General features: G+C 48.4%; 2 protein-coding genes across 6 annotated transcripts; both read right to left on the minus strand.

Moving 5' to 3' along the window:
• Positions 1 to 5182: 5182 nt before the first annotated feature.
• On the minus strand, positions 5183 to 24324 carry FOXC2 (forkhead box C2). Of its 5 annotated transcripts, XM_085551888.1 has the most exons (3): positions 22422 to 24324; positions 17106 to 17311; positions 15591 to 15721 (listed from the first exon to the last, which is right to left on the minus strand). In XM_085551888.1, exons 1-2 carry the CDS (start codon positions 23763 to 23765, stop codon positions 17141 to 17143), a joined length of 1515 nt encoding a protein of 504 aa, XP_085408014.1. In that variant the 5' UTR covers positions 23766 to 24324; the 3' UTR covers positions 15591 to 15721; positions 17106 to 17140. The 5 variants fall into 5 exon arrangements, with proteins under 5 accessions (XP_085408017.1, XP_085408016.1, XP_085408014.1 ...); XM_085551891.1 differs by lacking the exons at positions 15591 to 15721; positions 17106 to 17311 and adding an exon at positions 5183 to 5283; XM_085551890.1 differs by lacking the exon at positions 17106 to 17311 and having other exon boundaries at positions 13611 to 15721.
• On the minus strand, positions 13611 to 15592 carry FOXL1 (forkhead box L1). The gene has a single exon (XM_015874097.3). It carries the CDS (start codon positions 15590 to 15592, stop codon positions 14681 to 14683), a length of 912 nt encoding a protein of 303 aa, XP_015729583.2. The 3' UTR covers positions 13611 to 14680.
• Positions 24325 to 25406: the final 1082 nt, after the last annotated feature.

Consider the following 25406-nt stretch of genomic DNA (forward strand, 5'->3'; position numbering starts at 1 on the left):
TAGATAAGTAAAGGTCTCAGGAACTTCGGTTTCTTTAATACTTGGTGCTGTTTCATATAATCATCAAGTCATAGAATGATTTGAGTTGGAAGGGACCATTAAAGGTCATCTAGTGCAACTCCCCATCATGTTTCTCATGGGAGGAAAAGCAGATGCTTTTGTCCTTCAGATAAATCAAATTTTCAGCCTTTGTTTCTGAACTCTGCTGCCCATCTCCTGTCAGATCTTGGTGGGGATCTTCCATCTCCTCAACCTCCATTTTCCCCTCCAATAATAAACCTGGGATTAAGGCATTGCTGCAAGAAGAAGCAGGTTGAGACTGTAGATCGAAGACACATGACTGCAAAATCTTAATTTTTGGCTTGCAATATTAAATTTTGGTTAAGGAAAAAGAAAAAAGAAAAAAGCGAGATAGAGAGAGAAATAAAGAAAGATAGACCGTAGTCTCCCTGAGTTGTTTGCTGTCCCTGTTATTTAGCACGTTCATCACTTTATTCACCATAACCCAACCCTTCAGCGTATCATGAGTGTTGTGTCTGCATAATGCAGAAATCCCTTAGAGTGTGAACAGGTTCTTGCAAGGTGAAAAGTTCAGATCCAAAATATTTTCATCCTGACCTAATCCTCCTGCCATCTAAACCTCTTGTCAGATTCCCATTGATATAAATGAGAGCAGAATCAGCACTTGCATAACGGTAAGTTTGGGTTTTCTGTGGTTTGTTGTTGCTGTCGGTGACTCCTGTGTTACTGAGGGTTTATTCACTCTGTCTCCTGGATCTCTCCCACTTGTTGTGTTCACTTTTCCCTTCTTTGCTCTGTTGCTGGTTGGACGGATGAGATCACGGACCTGGCAGCATGCTTTGTCTGTTGCTTTTGGACAGGCTCTCACCTTATCAGATGGGATCAAAGCATCCCAGCTATTTGACAAAGCTGCTGCCACTCCATAGCCAATGCGTTATGTGGGAGCTTAGCTACCCAAATCACCAAGTCCACTGACCTGAGAACAGTGTCCATTCATTGACCCACACATCCAATGGGTCATGGCTGGCCAGCCCCATGCCTTCTACACAGCACTGGGAAGCAGCTCTACATACCACATAGGGATCCTAGGATGTGGGCAAGGAAAGCATCCAACCCCGACATCAGATGCTGTGTGGTAGCAACTGCGGAGTGGTGTTTTCCAGTTGCCTGCTTTGCTTTTCCCAAATGATGTGAACAAGAGCTGGCCAGAAAAACAAGGAGGGGAAAGGGCTCTTTATTTTTTCCTTTCTGGTCATAACTTGAAACATTAAGAAAGTTTTTGCTGGCGCTCAGAGCAATGCTTGGTCTGCTGCCGTTCCCATGTAAATGGGAGAAATTGGGACAATATCATATAACCCCATGACTTTTTAAAACAAGAGTCTTCTAAAGAATGAGAACCAAATGAATTTCCCCTTCCCTTTTGCTTTAAAAAGATCACAAGCCTCTGATTTGGACCGCATCTCAGCTTCTGCTGCAGCTCTCTGAAGGATGATGGAGTCCATAGAGAATGATAATCTAATTTATTAGGAACAGGGCTGAGAAAACAGGGAATAAGTATATGGGAAGAGAGAAAGGGAAATGCAAAAGAATATACTGGAAGAGAGAAACCAGAAAAAATGAACTCTGATTTTCTTGTAGCAGTTTCTCAAACTCTTTCACTAAAAAGCACACTTTTGGGCATAATTCGATCCCACCTCAGAGGCTGAGACTCCTATGGGCTTTGAAAGCCTGAGTTTAGAGGCCACTCATCTTCCTGAGGTCCTGAACCCTACTCTGGGATCCATGGTTGGAAGGGATGCTCCAGGCAGACAGACAACTAATGCACCAACAGACCTGAAAATTCAGCATCTTCAGGAGCGAATGTGGCAAGAGCTGAAAGCTGTGACTTGATCCTACGAGTTTTGTTTCAGTTCTCAAGGAAAACCTTTATCAGATGAGAAGTTTTAGTAGCATTTCTAAAGACAGAGAAGCTCTGAGTTCACCTGAAGCTCACCAAAAGCAAAGCTGGTTCACTGGGAGCAGTGTGACTAGGGATGAGCAAGACAGTGTGTTCCATCACATACCTTCACCCAGCACCTCTAACTGGCATAGCACCAAAAGGATTCAGCTTTCAAATCACCCCTTTGTTTTTGTTTGTTTGTATTCTCTATGGTGTTTTCCCCCTTTCTATTTCTGACCTTCTAAGTCCCAGCAAAGGTTAGAAGCACTCCAGGTAGAGCCCAGAGCACCAACAGAGAACAGTTTACCCTTCACCAGGAACAGATGCAGAAGATAATCAGAACATACCTTCAAACCAGATAAACCAGTTCCCATTATTTATCTTCTGTGATGCGCAGGTTTCATTTTTGCTCAGTGAATAGCTCGTTCTCTCTGCAAAACCCACTCACCAGAGAGAAGATTGATTAGATGTAGGAAAAGAGAACATCCCCAGAGCTGGTATCTCATTAGCAGCTGCCCTATCAGAAATGGAAGGAAGTCAGGGGATGATTTCTTGCTGTCAGAGCCTTCCCATAGTGCTGAAGAGTGGAGGGAAAAAAAAAACAGGGAAAGTTTAAGATAGGATTGATTTGTTTAGGAAAAAGATTAAATGAAAGCAAGTTTCTGTGCTTGGGGAGAACTCGCTTTGACAGTCCATATATCTTTTCCTCTCTGAGAACTGTGTGAAAATAAAAGCTTCCCCCCCCAACACCATTCTCAGCACAATCCACACCTTTTGAAGAACAGACTGAAAACTTCTCCAATAGTGAGTAATCTGTTTTCCATGGCAGACCTTGTCACATCTGAAAGCAAAACTGGGAGTCCCATGACCTGAACCATGCTATGCATGAACGCTGAGGTGTGTTCACATAAAAGTTTATGACTGCACCATCGTGCTCTGCCCATGGGAGAGCTTATCTGTGCAGAGCGAGGTTACAGCTACACCAGGAAGTAAATCTTCCAACGCAGACACTGCTGGTATGCTATGAGATAGCAGCTGGGGGAATTCATTGCCCACCTCTGATTTCCTCTCTGCTGTCCTGCTTTCCTGGAAGCAAAGTTTTATAGCATTTTATGTCCTACAGCATGAAGGCAGGGAAGAGGAGAGGTGGCCACTGTCCTTTCTGCTTCTGGTGGGACATCCGGAGCCCAAAGACCAAAGATCCAAAGGACCAAAGGGGGGCAGATCTGAAGCTGATTTATCTGCTCTCGTTCTTGCAGGCAGCAGATCAGACAGGACCCAGGCAGCCCAGCGCGGACTCTGTGTTACCTCTTGTCGCCAAGAGAGGGATCCTTTCGCCTGTCCCTGGAGGCTGGATGACATTTCTTTCAAAATTAAGCAAACAAAGCCGTGTACGTTGAGTGAAAGTGCAATTACGCAACGCTTTGAAGCGTCTCTCTAATCCCTCCTGATCCCTTGGGATGTGGGGTGTGGGTTTATAGGGTGATGGCCTCATCCCCACACAGAGGGATGGGGGTATTTCTCCTACATGTTTCTGCTGGCTGGTGGGCAAGTGCACTGAGGGAATGGGAACTTAGCACAATGCTGTGCACATGGGCACAAAAGCAGCCCAGAATCCCTACCCAGACAGAGAGCCCTTTGCTTCTGCCATGAGAAACCCCAACAGAAAGATAACCCTGATGATATAGAAGCAGACAGTGCTGTGATCATTGCAGAGCCAATCTAACCTGCTGGGGGTGAAACTAGTGAGGGCTATAAGGCGAGAATTAGAGAATCATACAACCATTAAATCACCAAGGTTGGAAAAGACATTTGATATCATCTAGAGAAGTAATGGCTATTTGATGTACCAGGGGAGGATCGGGATGGATGTTAGTAAATAAATTACTCTCAGACAGAGTGATCAGTGTTGGCACAGGGATTTGGGGGAGTCACCATCTCTGAAGGTGTTCCATGGAGATGTGGCACAGAAGGACCTGGTTATTTGGCATGGTAGGGGTGGATTGGGATTGGACTTGGGGATCTGAGAGGCCTTTTCCAGCATTAATGATTCTGTAAGATAGTCTCTGTACTGCTTTAGTGTTCCCACCCTGCCTCCAGCACCTTGGCAGAGCGCTTGGCCCCAGTCTATTTACACAGGGCTTAATGCTGTTGATGTCAGCATGGAGATGTGTTAATAACCCAATTAAACCATTCACCCATCTATGTCAAATCCAACTGTTTGAGGAAGGCTTGTGTGTTCTGCTCTGTAATTCTTGCATCACGTTGCAGCATGCAGAAATGAGTCTTTGTGGCTGACACCTCACCCCAGCCCATCAACGGCAGGATCTCATGCAATACAAAGCACCAAAGTGCTAACATAAGAGCTGTCTTTCTATTAACCTTGACAGAGCTAAGAACTCCTCTCACATGTGCTGACTGCTTCTTCCCCATCACCAGTATAGACAAAGGGCACAAGGACATCCCTCCATCATCATCCATCGCCATCAGGTTGTAAGTGAGGACGTATGTATGTGTCCAGGTGTATCCATGTACACGGCAGATCTATGCAGATATATCAATGACTGACTCAACCAATATTTGAATAAAGTGTTTTGTTTCCTTTAGATGTAACTTGTTTCCTTCTCTACTAATCAAAATCTTCAAGCTCTGAGTGTCCTCAATGTTTCCCCCACACACACTTTCAATTTAATGAAATCTTTTCCTAGGGCAAAGAAAATGAAAACTGTGTTACATGGTCCCAACAGAAGAAAACATCTCCCTGCCAAACAGTTCTTAAGCATGGACTTAATTCCAGGCATGCTTAACTACAACTGATATCCATGGAGCTGAAAAACACATCAATAAGGCTGAACAATTCACTTAAGGGCCGTCCTGTACAGGGATTGACTTAAATATTTTCTTGAATCTAAGCCTATATTAGTGGAAAAGTCATTGTTCTGTACCAGATTTTTATATGTCTGTGACTTTAGGATAGTTTTAGTATCCTCCATAGATCACTCCTTTGGATGGATTCCTCCACTCATCATTAATATTTGGCGTCAACTGTCTTTCTTTCTCATCCATTCCCAGAGACAAGGAAAAATTTTCCCTTCTTTCCACAGATGCATTTACGCTCCCCATGGAAATTCTTCCCTGTGATATATGAACTATTTTCAGAGAAGTTTAGCAAAGCCTAAATCACAAAGGGGAAGAAAACCTCCTCGGCTTGAGTTCATAAGGGGAAAAGTTGGGATTGCAGTGACCTGTGGTGTGAATTTTTTCTCGAGTTTAATTGTTATTTCCATCCAAATCCCTCATATCCTCGGCCATAAATAAGGCTCCTGAAAAAAAAAAAAAGAAAAGAAAAAATCCTTAATTTTTGTCCCCAGATCTGCCTCCCCTAAAATTAGGAGGAAATATTTAGGATCTGTCAAGATAACAGAGCGTCCTTTCTGGTGGCCGAATGAAAGAAAAGATATAACTTTGGGAGAAAGGAACATGCTTTTCTTCAACGTAGGATTTCCTCCACAGAGACATCATCACAGGCTGTCAGAAGCTGGGCAACTCTCCAAAGGTTAAAGACGGGGCCAAAACTTATAATTTCTGCTTTGCAGAGGGCCATTTCTGTCTCTGAGATTTTAAATACTGTCTCACCGCAGCTGTGAAATTCAGAGCTTGCAGATTGCAGCAAGCTCAAGATGTTAGTTTGCCAGCCTGGAATATTTCATATCTGGGGCTGTGGAGACTATTTCTAGTAAACTAATTGGAAATGAGTTTTAAAGCCTGGATGTCAGGACATAAGCAGCCGTATCCCGTGTGATGACTTGCAAGTGCCATGGGAAAGCTCAGCCCCACCGCCCTCCATGTGGACCTCCCCATGGAGCGCCCACACCAAACCACCTCCATCCCTCATCCCAAATAACCTCCCCATGCCCTCTCCCTGAGTGTGGTCCTCCCCGCCAGGGCTGTACCTCCGTGTTGGAGGAGCTGAGTCACCTAATTGTCATTGGACTGTCGGGACACTGGAGCCTTTGTGCAAGGGGATGTGCAGGAAGACGTGTGGTCTTGGTAGGTCTCATGTGACCTTTCCGTGGCGCAGAAGGTCACCTCCTGACTGTTCTCTTGGGGTCCAGCTCCTCTGCCTGCTGTGGATGCCTGAAGCTGGATGAAAAGGAGCCAGGCCACCCAGGAGACTCACACGATTTGATTGTTGGCATGGGGACAAGGTTTGGTGACTTTAGTTTTAATGCCAGGGCAAGAACATGTCATATAATCATAGAATCATTTGAGTTGAAAAGGCCCTTAAAGGCCATCTAGTCAGCTCCCCACTATTGAACAGAGACACCTACAGTTCCACCAGGTGCTCCAAGTCCTGTCCAACCTGACACCGAATGTTTCCCTGGATAGACATCCATCATATCTTAGGGCAACTTTTGTCCCCTTTTAGATACTGAAAGGCCACTATTAGGTCTCCCCAGAGCCTTCTCCAGGTTAAACAGCCCAAATGAGCAGAGGGCAATGTCAGAAGGTACAACCCTTGCCACACATATTTCACACCGTTGGAGAGTTTTATACAGGTCTCTATACAACTGTGACCATCCTTTCGCATCCCAGTACTTTTTAATCAATGCAATGCTACATTAGGACTGGGAAAGGCCTTTGCAGGCCAGCTCAGTTCCCCACAGCCATCCTTTGGGCCAACAACAAGCTGCTGGTCTTACCCTTGCTGAGGCAACATGAGGTTGGATTTATGGGATGACAAATGCTGCTGTGAGCACAACGCACACATGCAAATGCACACACGGAAATCCCCAGTCCATCAGCTCACAGATCCTTCCCAACCTTAGGAAACAAGTGGGGATGGATTTTTCCCTTAGATATCGTTACTGGGAGAGAGTCTGGGAGGCAAATGCAGCACCTTGGCACCAGTCCAATGAAGTAAGTGTTGGGATAAGTTTTCTTTCAGGGATTTCAACCCATTCGTGTAGTTTCTTAATGATCCAAAATCTTCAAGGAGTAGCCTTTTAGCCCCAGCTCCCTTTCAGTATTTGTCAAGTGTGTCAAAGTTGGTACTTCATGTTTCCTCTGTACCTAAATGCTCTCAAGGAGAAACTTTGGGTTTAGTTGTTTGAAAGCTATCTTTTCCCTGTTGATTTATTTTATTACTGGAAGGGAAGATGATCGTTTTTAAAGCAGCAGTAAGAATCCATAAGTGTGAGAGTGGAAGCAGCCTGACTCTTTCAGAGACTCAGTACTCATATCCTAGCACGGAAATCCTAATGAATAACTGGGGAAGAGCATGGAGTTGCTGTTAGCCATCATTATAGCCAGACAGACAAGCAAGGTTTGGTGCAGAGGGGTTTCTTTAAGGCCCAACAATGGAAATCATATATGGATATGGAAGGAGTCAGCCCATGGGACTTCATGGGTCCAGCTCAGGTCTCGCTCTGGCCATGAGCTCTCTATTCAGACACAGACCTTATCACACAGAGGTATTTCCGAATGCTTTACCACGTCATTGCTTTTTACACTCCAAACAAAATTATTTTCTTTATTTTATCTAAACTGCATCCACAGTTTGGTCCAGCTCTGTTTTGCTAACATCTGACCCACTGTTTCCTACCGATGCTCAAGGCAGAGGTACCTCTGTAATAAACCACAAGAGAACTGTTTAATCAAGTGCTTCAAGAGACCTATCATGCTGTAAAGTAGCGCAGAGCACCTAGGTGCCTGTTTTAAGCTTTAGCTTCCCCTGCTGCTATTGGCTCCCATTAAATCCAGAGTCATCTGGCTTAATTTGGTTTGCCAGGAATTTACTTTAGGATAATTTAGAGTAGGATCAGAGTCACCAGGCTTTTTTCCCCCTTCCCTCCCCCATCCCCCCTTTCAAGATAAAGGATAATAACAATAATAATAAAGGATCTTTTTTTTCCATGAAAGCATATGCCATTTCCTCTGCAGCTATCCAAAACAAATAATCAGGAGATTTCCCCATGTTTACAGTGGGGCTTTCTACTGACCTTCCCTGCAAAGCACTTTAGGAGAAATCAATGAAAAATGCTCCATAAGAAGTGGACCACAATTGTTATTGTTACTTGGAGGTTACATAGAGTCTAATCTGAAACCAGACACAACAATAAAAGGCTCCTCTCTGCCCTTTCCATAACAAAGCAATTATATTTAACAGTAGGTACAGTTAAATTGGAATAAATCTGGTTTGTATACAGGGGCGTTTCATGTTTATTAATGACCATTGTGTCCACATGGTTTAGACCAATTCAAACATAAGCTGCGGCAACATATAAAAACTGTTCTCGCTGTCATAACTGGGATGTCAGCATGACTGACACGGCCCTCCAGCTTCTTGAATGGCGAATTATATCCAGTGTAAAACTGGAAACCTCCATTCAATTTGCAACAAAGCGTATACTGGTCAAAAAGCAAAGGTAATGCTTTCACTGAGACAGTTCTAGATCAGTTGCTGAGCAGGCTGATGGGTAGTGTTGGTTGAGATTAAATCCATGCTAAGTATCCTCTTTAGGGTCCCGTGAGTAAATATAGATTTCCAAAGAGATATCTGCAAAGCAGAATCACAGTCTCTATGCTGTGATGTTTGAAGAAGCTGTTACCATGGAAGGATCTGGCTGATCATTGAGCCAATGTTATACAAAGAGCTCCAGCAGGATCTTGGTCATGGAGCTCTGAGTGAAGCAGGAACAGAATGGAGAAGGATTTCTTTTCTAACAGGGAAAAATGCTATGACAGAAATGAAAAATGCTGAAATCTGATGTGGCTTCAAACAGTTCTGAAACAGCCCTGAGTGGTTCTGCGAGGACCAGAGCTGGAACAGGGAAGCGCATAACCTTAAACATTCTGCTCAACTTCCTCTATCACTATTGCTGAAGGCAATGCTGCACGGCTTAAGCACACAGAACAAAGCACAATAAGGAAGAACAAGGATGACAAAATCTAACCTCTCACTGCTCTGTGTATCCACCTCTAGGGAGGCAGACGTCACCAACTGCCCACTCAGCTTCTCAACCAATAGGTTTCTGCCGTGCTGATGGATTGCTGTAGAGAAGCCAGGACAAGTGGAAGGACGGCCCTATTTCACAGGAGATGAAGAGCTCCTTACGCACTGCAAGATCACAAATCCATCACATGAAGCCTAACAAGGGGGCTGAGCCAGCACAAATACAACTGCTTAACAGTTTATTTTAACCATCCAATGAGAGCAAAGCAACTTAAAAGGATTCATGTTGCCAACAGTCCTTTTTGTTTCTCTTTTTTGCTTTGTTTTGTTTTGTTTTTCTTCCCTTCCTTGCACGGTATTTGTTAGAAATCAGGATTTTCCTCAACTAAATGTCTTGTGGTCTCTTTAGCTTTGTTTCCTAACAGGGTTGTCTTTATGTTAGTTTTCTTTGGCTTCCCAATAGAAGAGTAACAGATTTCTTTTGAAGTTTTTATTGATGAATGAGCTCCTATAAATAACTCTCTGTGGCAGCAGCTTGATCTCAAAGTTTACTCTGGAATAATAGTAGCAATGGGAATGGAGGAAATTTATGGCAGCATGACATGAAATAGTTTAATGGGCTTCATACTGTTTAACTTAATCTTTACAGATGTAAAAACAGAAACACAATTATTTTAACAACTATTATTACATATTGCTTTTGTAATGAAAACAGCAACTTAGCAAGCAGTTGAAGGTAGGTAATGAAGAATTAAGGGCTCACTGCAGCTTTCACCTGTAGAGTTGAGGGAGCTCCTAGTTGGTTGTGAGGATGGATCTGCACGTAGGACTTGATGCTGAGTCAAAACACAAAAGCTGAGTTAGGGCATCTGCATCATAGTGTAGGTGGTTCGGGTTGGCTAAAGTCAGGAAGGAGATATTGGAAGAGAGGAAAGGAAAAGCTTAAGATGAGCAGGTTGGCATCAAAACCAACCAGGATGTGATCAGAGTAGATGTTCCCATTCATTGCAGGGCAATTGGATCTGATGACCTTTATAGGTCCCTTCCATCTCAAATGATTCTATGTTTCTTACTCTGTTAATTACGGGACCCTTGTTCAAGCACACAGTTTCCTTTGCAGAGGACTGAGATGGCTCATAGCCAACTGCAGCTCCACTGAGATTTTGGTGCTTTGCAAAGAGCTTGAGTAAATAGTGATCCACGTTAATTCCCTGTGTAATTTTAATAACAAAAGCTGACTGCTGTTAGCGTTTTTTCCTCCTTGAGGGAGCCTGGCTTGAAGTTAAATTACAATGAAAATTATTAGCGTTGTGTTTTATAAACCATTTTTAGCAGGAAATCTGCATTAGTCATAACGTTTTCCAATGCACGGAAATTACCCATGCAAGAAATAACTTGCAAATTCTTACTCGATTTCCAAAAATGTGGGAAAGTTTATTTATTTCTCCATGCATTCCTGATTTGCAATGTGCTCTCTAAAAATGTCGCTAAGATTTAGGCTAACCGAGCTCATGCTAAATTTAGCAACTATATTTTAAATAAACATTCTTTACGCTTTACCGAACTGGCTTTTGAAGTTGGCTTTAAACAAATGGCGTTCACATGAACGTTAACTGTGTTCTACTTTGGAATCGGTGAACATCTGAATAAGTAATAAGGTATTATTCGGCGTAATCTGAAAACGAGGGTTTTAAGAGGTCTAATTTATCCAGTTTGGGAAAGATTCCTGTAAGGAATATCGGATCAGATCAGTATTTATTTTTGGAAGAGTCGGTTCTCTTCTCTTTGACCACACAAAACTTTCTTCTGAAGTCTTATGAGACACTGTGAAATCAGCTGTGATTTAGCACGCATCGCATTTGAGGAATCCGGCCCGTTTTAAAGCACTTAATGATTTGTCTGGATAAAGCACTAAAAATATACTGCAGGGAGCAATTATGCAATGTCCAGACTGATGGATTGCATAACCTCATAGACCTTTTCCATCTGTAACTTCTCTCATTCTGTGATCTTGTCTTCGTAGTCTTGCACTGAAAATCAAATATGCAATCTGTTTAGTGTTCAAAATTCCATCTCCCAGGAGAGATGGGCTTTGGGGTGTGGGGGCTATGAACCAACTTAGCACATCCCCTTGTTTCTAGGGTCAGTAGCTCACCACAGTGGGCTTAAGCACAATTAGCAGGAGGGCTGTGGGGTTATTTGGGTGTGAAAGGGGTTCTTTCTCCTTGGGAAAAGATGAAAGGAGAAGGGATTGGGAAAGAAAAAAAAAAGAAAGAAAAAAAAAAGAAAAAGAAATAGGAATGATCATCAAGTCTCTTTGGGTTATGGCACCTTGATATCAGCCACTAATGGCCATGTGCTTTGAGTGATGAGTCTCCAGCATGGTTTCTGTATGTGTATACATGCTATATTTATTTTATATATATAAATGTATATATGCAATGGAACCAACTTAAGAGAGCCCACACAGAGTGAGTTTACAGGCTGGAAGCCCCACTTATGAGAAACGAACTTCCTAATGTGTCTTAATAGACTGCTACACAGAACTGTCCATTCCCATTGTGAGAAACCCACACTTGGAGGCTGTGAGCCTCCTGCACCACATGCTCCAATGGGTTAACATGGGCAACACAAAACTTTACTCAGCTGGGAGAGGTCGATCCTCCCCAACAGAACAGAAAGGCACATCCATCGCCCACACTGCGCTGTTTGTGTTGCATCATAGGCTATTTTCTGCTTTTTCTTCACTGTTTCAGCCTTGTGCTCATAGCCAAACCCGAGAGGCTGGGAAAGCAGGAGGGGAAGATTCCAGGGATGAGTTAAACGCTGGGTGGCAGCTCTGTGTTTGGCAGCTGGGTTTTATTTTTTGGTTATGGAACAGGTGTGAAACCATTGACACTGAAAGCACTGAATACTTGCAGCTTGTCAAGCCCTCTGTCTTTGTATAATGCATCATTTTTACTGTGCAGCGCCAAGGTGAGCGTGGCATGCAGAGCAACCAAGGATGCTCACTCCACAGAAATCCCAGGTACTGCTGTATTGATGCACACCCTTACATCTCAGCACCAAAGCACGGCTGTTTATAGCGTACCATTGCTTCTGCTCTTCTGTGTATAAACAGATGACGCGTTGAAGCCTTATGTGGTTAGTCATTCTGCCTGCTGGCAACAGGAGCCTTTCTCTTGGTGTCCATCCCCTGCAAATTACCCCCATGGCCTGATCCCAACTGATTCCAAGTGGCCACTCAGAAGCATGTGTGGGGTGCTGAATTCATCTGAGTTTGAGTCACCCTCGTCCAGAAGATGTTAATTTTACTCTCTCCTGATTGACTGAAAACAAAATCAAGCTGCAGTCTGATTTGGGTCTTATTCCTTTACATTTTACTTTTTTTTTGTACTAAAGGTCATCGGGGGTGGAGGTGGCTGAATGGTCACAATGGAAGCTGATGGTTCCCTCTGTGCATCTGGATCATAGAATGATTTGAGTTGGAAGGGACCCCTAAAGGCCAGCTGGTCCAGCCCCCCTGCAGTGAATGGGGAGACCTACAGCTCCACCAAGTACTTAGAGCCACGTCCAGCCTGAACTTGGGTGTCTCCAAGGATGGGGCACCCGTAACACAGCATCTCTGCTCACTCTGGGGCTTGAAGGAGACAGTTCTTATAGGCAGGATTCACCTCCCAACCTCCAAACTGTGACCAAACCATGCAAGCTTGTGGGGCACAGGGGTGGCCAGAAGTCTCAGCTCACCACTGAGCAAGAACCAACCCAGCACTTCTCCTGCCCACGGTGATGCTACCACCCAACCACTGAAACAACATAATGTCAACCCCAAGCCTTGCACACCTCATGGCATGGCTGCCATTTATTTATCCTGCTCCTCTATCTCTAATTACACAGGAGAGGCACTGCAGGTACAAGAGGGCTTGAGATAATAAACCCCCAGCATCTTCCCAGCCCTGTATATTACAGTGGGGGCACAATTGGCATCATGTTGGCAGTGACACTTCACTTTCCTGATTCAGTGTCATAGCTTTAAGAAATGGACTCCATCGATAACTAAACATGAATTGCCAGGAATAAGAAGTACGTGAGGGACGTCTGTCTTGCAAATCTACATAGAATCTCCTCCTTTTATTGTCTTTTTTTTTCATGGGAGGACTTGGTAAATCTCATAGCAGCTTCTGCCCCTGGATCCAGGTGTGAGCATCTTTCTTTTGGGAAACTCCACAGGGGTTTTCTGCATTCTCCCACCCAAGAGTTTCTTGCTTCACGTTGAATGGGCCCCCTGAGCTCCCAGTGCAAAGGTGAGGGCAGGATGATGAGGTGCACAGTGTGGCCATCCTCTATGAAAGCTGAATCTCAGCTCAGAGGACCCCAGATTTCCAACAGTCTGGTGGTTAATTTAAGGGGAGGCTTCTGTAACAAGAAGGGATGGGATAGAGGTAGGAGAGGGAGGGAAGAGTACAAAATCACTGCAGGAAACATCATCTCAGTTGCAATGAATTGATCGTTTCCCTTGGGTTTCTTTGCTTTTATCCCCTTTTACCTCCTGGCTCTACAATGCTTCATGACCTCATCAGGATGTTGGCATTGGGATGATGGCAGCAGCACATCAGAGCCTGACATGGGGTCCAGCCCCACTACTCGGCCCACTGCTGCACAAGGCAAAGGAACTTTGACCACGCACAGCCACAGTCCTGGACAAAATATTTTATTGGATATATATTTTCATAATGAAAAAAAAAATAATAATAATGAGAATATAGATATTTTTTCTTCCAAAAGGGCATTTATCCATTAATATACAAAAAGCCTCTATTATGGGAAAAAATAAAAATAAAAATAGAAAGAAATATTCCTGCTTGCTTCTAAGGAGTCTCTTTAAGAAAAAATATATATACGAAACTTTGAGAAACACAGCTGAAGTCTTTTGTTTTTGTTCTCTGTTTCATTTTCTCGTGGTTGTTGTCCAGGTTGTTAACACTTCAAAATGCCAAAATCAGCCTCAACAGCCCCGCTTCAGTCTTTTTTGGTCAGAAGCAACTGATCCCAGCAACACATGGAAACCACTTCTTGTTCCAGACATGTTTGCTCAGCCATCCCCCTCTCCACAGTCACAACAGCGAGGCAGAAGCGCTGTGGCAATACTCAAGAAGGACAGTGATGGGCAGGGAACCAGCTTGAACAATGCTGAGTCAAAGCAAGCAGGGCTGTGCAGGATGAGCCTGAGTTCCTTTGTCTGCCCCTGTTCCAGCTCTGGTTCCACTTCTTGGAGGACTAGGCCAATCTCAGGCAAAATATGAACAGCAAAACAAATCTCAGCCTCTTTCCCAGGAAAGAAGAGGGACAGGTTTGGTTTCCAGAAGGAAAAATTAAAGAAAACTGAAGACTGGAAGGATTTGGCAGAAAGCAGAGCTGAGGATCTTGCTGGATGCAAAGGTTAAAGCTGCAGAGCGAACCTAGTGGGGCTTAGAGGCCAGCATGCCGCCCCTCTCCCTCCTCCCACCCCCTCCCTCTCGCTGTCCCTCTCTGTGATGTGAGAAAAATCCGGTTTACCTTTTGGTCGGTCTGGCAGAGAATGAGGCAATGGTAAAAGAAAGCTTCGCAGCGAGAGGTGCCTTGAGAATGCCCTGAAATCCTGAGTAACTTTTAGCATCTCTTTTAGGTCCCTACCCACATGGTGAGGTCCGAGTCCGGGCTCTCCCTCCCAGCGAGCAGAATCGGGGGGGGGGGTGGGGGGGGGGTACATATCATTATGGGAGCAACTACTGGAAATTAAATACCGCCTCGGAGAAATGGAAAGGGAAGCAGGAGAGGAAGGGGATGCCGATGTGGTAGAGCCTCCCGTGCACCTGGGAGTCGAGCATGAGGGAGGCATTAAGGGCCGACCCGAAGCCTCCGCTGGCCACCAGCGAACCGACGGGGCTCTCCCGGGCCTTGGGTACGGCCCCGGGGGGGTTCTGCCGCAGCCCCTGGGCTAGGATGCTCTCGATGCTGAAGCTCCGACCCCTCTTGTGCCCAGCAGCGGCGGCAGGCGGCCCCCCCGGGCCGTCGGGGGGTCTGGGAGAGGCGGCCCCACCTCGATCCAGGCACCGGGGGGCAGCATCCCCTCCCCCACGCCCCCCTGCCGGCCTCGCAACCCCCTCATCGGCCGAGTCCCCCGCCGGGCTCTGCCCCGTCCCATTCCCTTTGGCCCGCTTGGGTTCGTCGGGGCGGCCGCCGTCGGAGGGGGCCGAGCCGCTGCGAACCTCCTGCGGCCCCGAAGCTTTGGGCTTCCTCTTCCTCCTGCGGTAGTTGCCGTTCTCGAACATGTCCAAGCAACGCGGATCCAGGGTCCAGTAGCTGCCTTTTCCCGGCCGACCCTTCTCCCGGGGCACTTTGACGAAGCAATCGTTAAGGGATAGATTGTGGCGGATGCTGTTCTGCCAACCCTGCTTGTTGTCGTGGTAAAAAGGGAAGCGGTCCATGATGAACTGGTAGATACCGCTGAGGGTCACCTTCTGCTCCGGAGCCTCTTTGATGGCCATAGCGATGAGGGCGATGTAGCTGTAGGGGGGTTTCTGAGGGGGGTCCTGCCGGGTGATCGAGCCGCTGGGGGCAAAGCCCAGTGCTGCAGGGAGGTACAGCATGGACGGAGAGCCCATGGAGGAAAGGTGGGGGCTGTAGAGGTGGCTCATGGCCGGCCGGCTCGGGGCTTTTGCTCTTCCCCCCAGGAGGGATGAGTCCGCCGGGGAGAGGTTTGTGCGAGCTCAGATCCCAGCCCAGCCCGAACGAGCTCGCTCTGCCTCTGTCCCCGCTTCATAGCTCTTAAAAAAAAAAAAAAAAAAAAAAAAGGAAAAAAAAAAAGGGGGGGGGGGGAAGAAAAAAGTTAAATAATTGTTGTAAGTTTGCTATTATATGTTGACTTAGCACTGGAAAATAAATTGTCTCTGATAAACAGTCGTTTGTGTTCTCAGCCCACCCACATTAATTAAAATTTCATTGCTACAAAACTCCGAGCTCTCTCCACGTGTCTCGCTGGTACCAGCCAATGGTCTCCGGGTTATTCCTTCATTTGTTTATAGAATTAGTCTGTTGATAAGTCTGCCCACCCAAGTCGAATCAAGCTGTGTTTATTTGGAAAAATTTCCGGGCACCCAATATATAAACGCACTGATCTGATGTTTGAAATATCACGTCCACCCTTTGACGCTGTAAGCACACACAGCAGAGCAGGATGTGCACTGCTGGAGCTCGGGGAGGAGCAGGAGAGGATCCCCGGAGGAAAACGGGGCCGAGAAACAACAGAAAAATAAATAAAGGGAGAAATAAACGGAAGGGGGGAAAAGGGAGAAAAAGGGATCGAGGAGGGGAGAAAACAGCGCTGCTGATGGGGAGGGGGAAAGGATTATATGGCCGTTGTTTGCGGGGGGGGGGGGGGGGCAGGTGTGTAGGGCTGAGTCCCGCAGCCCCCGATGGCTGCTGAGATCTCGGGGGAGGGGGAGGGGAGTGGGGGGGAAACTCGGCGGGAGGGGAGGAGGGTCAGTATTTGTGAATGCGGGCCTGTTGCTTTATATTATGTACTTTCCTGTTTATAACAAGGAGGGGGATTATAACAACTTTACAAGTGCACACAGCTGGCCGGTGCTTACATTAGGAATTTGTGATGCTCTTTTTCTGTATAAATGTCCAGGTTCGGGTCTGTGTTTTCTGTTGTTGGCTCTATTATTATTATTATTATTATTATTATTATTATTATTATTATTATTATTTGCTGATGTCACAGCTTTAATCCTAGGTCCTGAGGGATTCCGACGCAGTTGGAGGTGTCGGCTGTCTCCCCAGGCCCCCTGAGTTAATTAAAGCACCGTTTCTTCGGGGGAAGGAAGAGGAAGAGGGAGATCGGGATGGGGATGGGGATGGGGATGGGGATGGGGATGGGGATGGGGATGGGGATGGGGATGGGGATGGGGATGGGGATGGGGATGGGGATGGGACAGGATGGGACGGACGGGGAGGAATGGGGATGAGGATGGGAATGGGAATGGGGATGGGGATACAATAGGGACAGGGATACAATAGAAATGGGGTGTGAGGGTGTCTCCCCCGTTAGAAGGCCGTAGAAATGAAGCAAGAGGTGAACAGGAGATGCTTGGCAAAAGCAGCTTGAAAGATGCCCGTTCCCTAGTTGTTTAAGGAGAGAAGCAAGACCTGAATCGGGAAACATCCCTTCCTTGGGAATGGCTTCAAAGAGAAATAAACCCCTCCACGCAGCTCTTCGCCCGCTCATGGTGGCCGTGGTGGGACTTTTCCATGGTGGGCGAGGATGTAAAAGAAGAACTCAGCCGATCCTCCCTCCGGCCCTCCCCTCGGGATCTCTCAGCCCGTCGGGTTTCCCGTCTGTTTATACAATTTCCCTAGAAATGGAGCGGACGAAGGGGTTTAATCCAGAAGTAAAGGCCAGCAGCTTTCATATGGAGTCTCAAATGATTGATTAACGACACCTTCCTTTTATTTATTATATTTTTCAAGAGCTATGAAGCCGAGACAGAGGCTGAGACGCTGCAAGCGGTGGACAGCGAGCCTGAGAAACGAAGGGCTGGAGAAGGAGGTGGCTCCTTCACGAGGGGATGGGGACCGTCCCCGTTCACTGACTTATCCCAGGCCGGGGTAGGGAGGGACAAACCCACTCTGTTCCCCCCACCTTTGCCGGGAACGCCGGTATCGCGCAACATCAGGAGTGCCATCCATGCAATAAAACCCCAAATAAATCAAAGCAGGACGGATTGGAGTGGGGAAAACCCTTCGACTGAACGTTGGGAATCAGCATTCCCGCCCCACCCCCCCGGTAGCATCTTCATTGGGGAGGGATGGGGCAGAGCCCGGCTTCTCTCACCTTCTCGATGCACTCAAGGGGCAGCACGACCCCCCCGCACAGACCCACTTAGGGAAGACCCCTCTCTTGGGATACCCCAAGGGTAGATTATTAAAACAATAAATACTCGCTTGTGTGGCAGGAGATGGACACAAGGGCTTCCCCGAGCTCCCTCCCCCAGTAAAATTGTTGCTTCCTCCTTTTCTTTCCCCCTCTTCTCCCCCTCTTTGCGGTAGGAAATCCTTGGAGGCGGGGATGAGGCTTTTCTGTCTGCTCCTTCTTCCCAACCCGTGCGTTGCCTTGTGTCTGTCTCTTGCCGGCAGCATCTCTGCGTTATGTGCACGGACAGTGGGGTGGCCGGGGAAGGAAGAGGACGAGAACGAGCGATGAAGCCGGGAGGGATGTTGTAGTCTTTGTTGTTATTGTTGTTGTTGTTGTAGCTCTTTCTCTGAACGTAAGAAATGCTGATCCGGTGGAGGCACTCCTGGACGTGTTTCCCCTCCTCTCCAGCTGACAGTCCCCTTTTAAAGCAGCAGAGAGGAGCGCTCGAACCCGGGGGGATCCGGGGGAGGGAGAGGGGGGTCGGGGGAGAAATCAGTGCTCCCCACTCTTTCTGTAACCCAACCCGTTGCAGAGAGGGGATGTAAATCAACGCTCCCCTCTGTCGCCGCAGCCCTCCCCACCGCAGGATCCGGGCCCGTCCAGCTCCTGGAGGAGCTGCTTCAGAAAGGGCTTCCTCATCCCCAACTGACCGCTGCGAACGACCCTGAAGCACTTAGAAATGTCCATCTCTCACCTCGAGCCGCTGTGCACGGCGCTGTGTAATCGCATGATCGCTCTACGCTGGAAAGGGACAGGGAGAATATTTATTTCTCCACCGTCTCCTGAATGATTGGTATTAATTTTCTGCAAAATCCTCTCCGAAACTACAGGAAAACAAGCGGCCTTGCCCCAAAATCTCCTTCCCACGGCACGCTGCTGAGCTTTAGGAAGGGCAGGATGGCTCTAGGGGAGCAGACAGCTCTCTGCCCGGGGTTATGGAGCGGCCGGGGATTTTCCTAAGGGGAATACGTTTTACAGGGGTCCTGCAGCACCAGGGATACGTTCCCTGGGGCGCACAGCGCAGTGAAATTCCCGGCAGCGGTACGGGAACGAGCTGCGAACCCGCCGGCCCTTCCCCTCCCGAACCACAGAGCTGTCTGGGCTCTCAGACGAGTTTTGCAAAACCATAGTTTGATGGCAATGTAGCAAGAAAAACCCATCCACCAGCTTCATCCGCTGCCCGGAACCGCGCTGGGCCTCATCCCGGTGCATCCTTCAGCTTCAGGCGGCCCCGCTGGGGCAGAGCTTGGCCCTTCTGACCTACTAAGGGGGGTTGGGGGGAAGGCATTCAGCTGCAGAAGTTGTCCTAAGGGCTGGAAGGGTGGGTTGAGCCTGGAAAAGGGACGCGGTGGGGGATTATCTGGTGTGGGAGTAGACGCATCAGGGCCGGCTCGAGGGGACGGGGCAGTCTGTAAGGAGCTGCCCTATGCTTTTCCTCCAGGCTCCCTTCCTCCCTCTCTGCCCCAACCGTCACCTGTCGCGACAAAAGCCTATCGCGTTATCGAACCCTGCATCACAGCTACGAAATCCGGCTCGAAAATGCCCCTGCATCACTCACTCGGCTCTCACCTCGCCTGCAAAAGGAACCCCCAAAAGTGTTCCTCGGATAAGGAGAGTGGGTGGGACGTATCGATGAGGTCTGAGCCCGTTTGAGACAGAGGGGTGGATACAGCCAAGGTAGATCTGCATCCCGGGGTGGGGGGGAAGGCTGAGAGACCATCCTGTCCCGGATGCAGTTCCCGGATTTAGGAAGGGAGAACGGCCTGATCCTGAAGGAGAAGAGCTCCCGGCCCCACGCTGCTCTCAACACCTCACAGAGGGCTTTTCTTTTTGTGCCAAGAGGCTGAAACCCGGCCATCCCCGGATAGCAGAAGAACGGCCAGGAGAGAGGCTTTGGGAGCAGCTCAAACCCACCAAGCAGAGCACCGGCCCCTTCATTACATTTATCCCGAGCTCTCCCTGGGTACAGCCGATATCGGAAGAAATAACCCCATCTCCAACTCTCCCCCAGCCCTGCTGTGTCCAGCGAAGGGGAGGCGGGCAGAGAGTGAAGGGGTGGCAGAGGCACCAGCCAGGAATTCCCCAGCCCTGGGAGAGGGATATAACCTACGAGAAAGGAGTTGGTATTGGGGCAATGAGTGCTCTTACCCCCTTTTATACTTAAAACAGCGTTTTGGATTTTGCTGGGGAAAAAAAAAAGAAAAAAGAAAAAGAAAAGGTGGGGGGGGAAATGGGTGGGAGGAGGAGGAGGAAAAAGAAGGAAAGAAAATAACTCTCTGAGAGCCAGGAAAGAAAAAAAAAATGGCAAGAGATTTACAAGAATGTTCCTTAAAATACAGATCAAGTGAGTGTCGGGCATTTTTTTCTCACTTAAACCGAGAGTTTCAGTGTTTTTTGCCAGATTTCTAGCGCGTGCCAAATGTCAGCGATCAAAAGCAATTCATGTCATCGATTTCTAAAGGCCAACGAGAATGGAATGGTTCCTTCAGCCCCGGTATAGAGACAGAGGGGATGAGGCTGTGGAAGGGGAAAGGCCGGGAGGTTCCCCCGGGTCACGTCGGGGCTGAGCGGAGGAGCCCCTTCACTGTGCCGGCAGCGGGGGAAGAAGCCGGGCATGGAAACCTCTTGAGTAAGAGGAGACTTTCCCTCCTCCAGGCTCACCCGGCACCTACAGCCTTAGCTCTGCTGTGTCCCTGCGCTTTGGGATGGTGGGAAGGGGGGGGGGAAGTCGCTTTAACAGGTTCACTTCGGTTTGGGGAACATCTGTCAGCAAGCGCAGCAGCTCAGGGGGATGGAGGGGAGGCTGAAAGCGGGCAGATATCCACGCGGGAGGGGATTAAAAAGCTATAAAACGGGCCCTACGTATGGACTTGCCGCTTTGCTTTGAGACTCGGAGGTTTAAGCGATAGATCCCAGCTCAAGCTTCGGGCCGCCTTTAAAATGGGGTTTTGCTTTCGCATGGAAAAACTCTCAGTGCGGACATCGCATTGAAGCAGAGCTTGCAAGAATAGGGCAAGAGGGAAGGCGACCGCAGAAACCCCCCCCCCCCCCCCTTCCCTCCCTCCTTGCTCCCTTCTCCCCTTTGGAGGCTGAAGGCAGAGATTTGGGATAGAGCGGCCGCCCAGCATCAGCCCCACGCCTGTATTAAACCCTTTATCCAAGAAATAAACCCGAATCAACCTTTCGGCTGCAGGAAAAACGAGTCGGTTTTAAAAACAACGAGCGCCGCACGAAGGAAAGGTGGAGGGAAATGGATGCGTAAAGCAAAGGACGTACACACAGAGCGCCAGACTTGGAGCAGAACAAAACAGCACGGGTTTATTTTAAGGTAAAGTACAACAATGAAGACCACATAAAGACAAACGAACTCGGAAGCAGATTAAAGCAAAACAGTCCTTAAGAACGGTCAAGGTGAGATCTATTATACAAAAAACACATCACGCGTCGTAAATAATAATAATAATAATAATAATTAAAAAGAAAGTATCAGATACTTTGGGGTTGGTTGTTCTTTTTTTTTTTTCCTTTCAAAAACCCACTAGCAAAATAATAATAATAATAATAAATTATTTCCTCGTCTTGCTCAAAGAACAGCTCTAAAAGGAAAGAAACTCTACGGCATAATTGTACACGGAAGGAGAAGAAGAAGAACTCACTCATCATCAATTTGGAAGTCAGAAATCATCGGGCGAGACAAAAAATAATCCAGTGAACTCAACTTTAAATATTATATTAACGGCTCTGAGACAAAACAACAATCCAGCCTGATTAGAAATCCACACATTTTTTACAGCACGACAGAGAACTTTCAAAAAATACCCAGGACATATATTTATATCTATATATATTTATATACTTCTTTTAAAAAAACATCGTATAAATGGTCGTTGTGATATTGGTCCATAACTTATTTCTTTTTCCAAGACCCTCTCCCCCCCCCTCCCCCTATACTTTAGCATATAAAATTTGCCACTTTGTTTACATAGACACACACACAAATATATATATATATATATATATATTTAAGTATTCTTTTTTTCTTTCCATTTCTTTTCGGTGACATCCCCTTTTCAAGTAGGATTTACTTGACTGGAATTTCAGGAGGCCCGAAATGGGGAGATGAGGGGGGATAATGGAGGGGGGGGGGGGGGACGACACACAACATGGGACCTGCACCTCCATGTCCTGTAGCAACACGGAGAGACTTTTCATTCATTCTATGGTTTTATTACTCTTTTTTCCCCCCTCTGTCTGAGTGTTTGATGAGGTTTTATTCCACCTGATCGCTGCTTTTTTTTTTTAGTTATTGGGTATTTTTTTTTTTTCCTTTTGATTTTTTATTGCTTTTTTTTAATTTTATATTTTTTAAATTTTTTTAATTTTTTTTTTTAATTATTATTTTTTTGCGGATGGCTCTAAGAGAGGGATCGGGAGTTTTAGAGGGGGGGAGCTACTCAGTATTTAGTGCAGTCGTAGGAATAGGGGGCGGCGTGGCGATATAGGGAAGGCGCGGACCTGTAGGGGATCTGACAGGCGGAGTTGCTGCTCACCTGATGCTCGTTCTCCATTCCCAACCGATGCGACGTGAACATTTCCCGCACGTTAGGGAAAGTCTGCTGCTGCGACCCAAAAGTGTGACCGGGCAGGTGGCTCAACTCGGCTCCGTGATTGAGGTACCACGAGGCTGCGGGCTGCCCCGCCGCAGTGCCGCCGTGCGGGTGCCCGGCCCCCAGCGCTCCCTCCTGCCCCGACGGCAGGCTGAGGGCCCCGAGAGGAGACGGGGCACCGGTGGGGTGCTCTGCCAAGCCTTCCTCCAACGCCGCGGGGGGCACGCACATGTGGCCCGGCCTCTCGCCGCTGTAGAGGCTCATGGCCCTCATGCTGCAGTGGTAGCTCCCACTAGTGTCCAGCGCCTGGCTGCACGCCGCGCTATAACCCGACGGCTGCCCCGACGTGGGGTAAACCAGCGGCATGCCGGTCCCCGTCCTGCCCGAGGAGGCACTCACCGGGCTCAGGTCCCCCGCGGGGGATGTCCGCAGGGTCATGATGTTCTCCACGCTGAATCCCGGCAGCCCGTTGCCGGCCGGGTGCTGCTCGGGCAGAGAACCTTCGGGGGAGGCGGCTGGAGGCGATGCGGCGCTGCGAGGGCTGTCCCGGAGCCCCCCGCCGCTCCCCGGGCTCAGCGTCTCCACTTTAGTGATCACAGGCAGCTCCGGGGACGCCGTCTCGCTCTTGATCACCACTTTTTTCTCGGAGGCCGAGGAGGAAGAAGACGAGGAGGAAGCTTCCTTGGGGAGGTCGGAGCCGGACAACCCGGGGGGTTTGGGCTGCTCCTTCAGCAGCCTCTCCCGGGCCTCCTCCTTCTCTTTGGACACGTCCTTCTTCTTGAATCGTCTCCGGCGCCGCAGGAAGCTGCCGTTCTCGAACATGTTATAGGAATCGGGGTCCAGGGTCCAGTAGCTGCCCTTGCCCGGCTTCTTGTCGTCGCGGGGCACCTTGACAAAGCACTCGTTGAGAGACAGGTTGTGACGGATGCTGTTCTGCCAGCCCTGCTTGTTCTCGCGGTAGAAGGGGAAGCGGTCCATGATGAACTGGTAAATCCCATTGAGCGTGATCTTCTTGTCGGGGGCGTTCTGGATGGCCATAGTGATGAGGGCGATGTAGCTGTAGGGCGGCTTCACCAGGTCCTTGGGGGCGGCGGGTTGGTGAGGGTGGTATGGGCCGTAGGATCGTCCCATGCCCGCCGCGTACTGCTCGGCATGGCCTGAATAGACGCTCATGGGGTTACCCATGCCGCCGTACGTCCCCGCCGTCCGGTAGTAGTTCTGCTCGCTTAAATAGGGCACCACTCCCAAAGCGTTGGGGTCCGAGACGGAATAGCGAGCCTGCATCATGGAGAGGAGGAGGAGGAAGATCGCGAGAGGAAGGGCCTCACCCTCTGCGGGGAAGGAAGAGGGGACAGAGACAGAGCGAGCCTCGGCTGCGATCTCAGTCCCAGCGGCACAGCAGCAGCATCCTTGGGGCAGCCGGGGGCAGGCGGGTCGCTCCCTCCCTCGTTATGACTGTGATTCTGATGGGCACACCTAGAGGGAGGGAGGAGGTGGAAGGGAGGGGGAGGAGGAGGGGAGGGGAGGGGGAAGGAGGGGTCTGCTCTTAGCAGGAAAAGAGAACTTAAAAAAGCAATCACTAAAAAGTAGCGAAAAATGAAAAGGGAAAAAAAAATAAGGGGGAAAAAATAAAAAAGACGGGGGGGGGGAGAGGGGGGTAAGGAGGAGGGGGGAAATAAAATATCAGCCCTGCGGAAACCCCTGGTCACAAGCACCGGCCGAAATCTTCCGGCGCACAGCGGCGCCCCGCCGGCTCCCGGCAGCGGCGAGGGGTGCGCGGAGCCGCCGAGCTCCTCGGCCGCGCTGCCGCCGTTCAAACCGCTGCCCGCCGCCCGCCCGCTTTTACTCCCCGCTCGCTCCGCCTCTCTCGGTCTCCGCCAGCGAATAGTAGGATTAGCCGACGCCTCTCCTACCAATGGAGTTGAAGCGGTGGGATGCGGTGGCGATGCGAGCATCACACGCGGACACACACACATATGCACACACACACACATATGTACACACACACACATATGTACACACACACACACACAGTGTCGCCCTGCTTTAATCGATACACCCAACGACATATATACATGTCCCACCTTGAATCGAGATATCCCCCAATCTGCATCTCTTCTCCCACCTTTAACCTATACAGCCAGCAACAGATAGGTTTTTTCCCCACCGTCTATGCCCCAAAAGAGCCAACCGTTCCCCGGCACTTGACAAAAAGAAAACGGATTTTGAAGCCCATTTGGAGATGTGAAGGCACAAGGTCTTTCCTTACGGGCTCAGAAGCTGCGCCGCAGTTCAGACCGTGCACAGCTCCGTGCTCAGGTTTTCCCCGTTTTCAAATAGAATTATTTCAAATAATATAGCCTAGCTGTTTTCCTTTCCTTTCCCTTCCTTTCTCCTCTCCTCTCCTCTCCTCTCCTCTCCTCTCCTCTCCTCTCCTCTCCTCTCCTCTCCTCTCCTCTCCTCTCCTCTCCTCTCCTCTCCTCTCCTCTCCTCTCCTCTCCTCTCCTCTCCTCTCCTCTCCTCTCCTCTCCTCCTTTCCTTTCATCAGACAATGCGCTTAGGTGGCTTTTTTTCCCCTCTTCCCTCTGGCCATTGAGGAGTTTTGTGTGTGCGTGTGTGCTTTGCTTTTTCTCGTGGCTGTGAAATCCGCCCCTCTGCCTTTCTCTAATGATTTCATTAGAGGCAATCAGAGAGGGACAATTAGGGACGCGAGGTGGTCATGTGTAAAGTCGGGTGTTCGAGAGAGCCACGGCGATGCGCTTTGTGCTGCCGGAGGGGTGAACGGCTCTGACCGGCACGGAAATCTAAATGAGAAGCCGTGATTTCCTCCCCCCCCACACCCTCCCTCAAACTTCACAAAACAAAAACCACTCAATTCTTACTGCAAAATCGATTCGAGCCCGAAGGGAGCAGATAAGGAATGAGCTG

The sequence above is a fragment of the Coturnix japonica genome, chromosome 6 (genome assembly GCF_054131305.1).
Source record: "Coturnix japonica strain WE chromosome 6, WE-NBRP24, whole genome shotgun sequence".
Taxonomy (NCBI): Eukaryota; Metazoa; Chordata; class Aves; order Galliformes; family Phasianidae; genus Coturnix; species Coturnix japonica.

Bases quoted from the DNA above. Each gene is read 5' to 3' on its own strand.
- FOXL1 (XM_015874097.3), bottom strand. From the start codon at position 15,592: ATGAGCCACCTCTACAGCCCCCACCTTTCCTCCATGGGCTCTCCGTCC.
- FOXC2 (XM_085551888.1), bottom strand. From the start codon at position 23,765: ATGATGCAGGCTCGCTATTCCGTCTCGGACCCCAACGCTTTGGGAGTG. The intron at 17,312-22,421 runs GTGAGCAGCAAC...CTCCATTTCTAG, and splicing joins GAATGGAGAACGAGCATCAG to GGAAATTGTATAAACAGACG.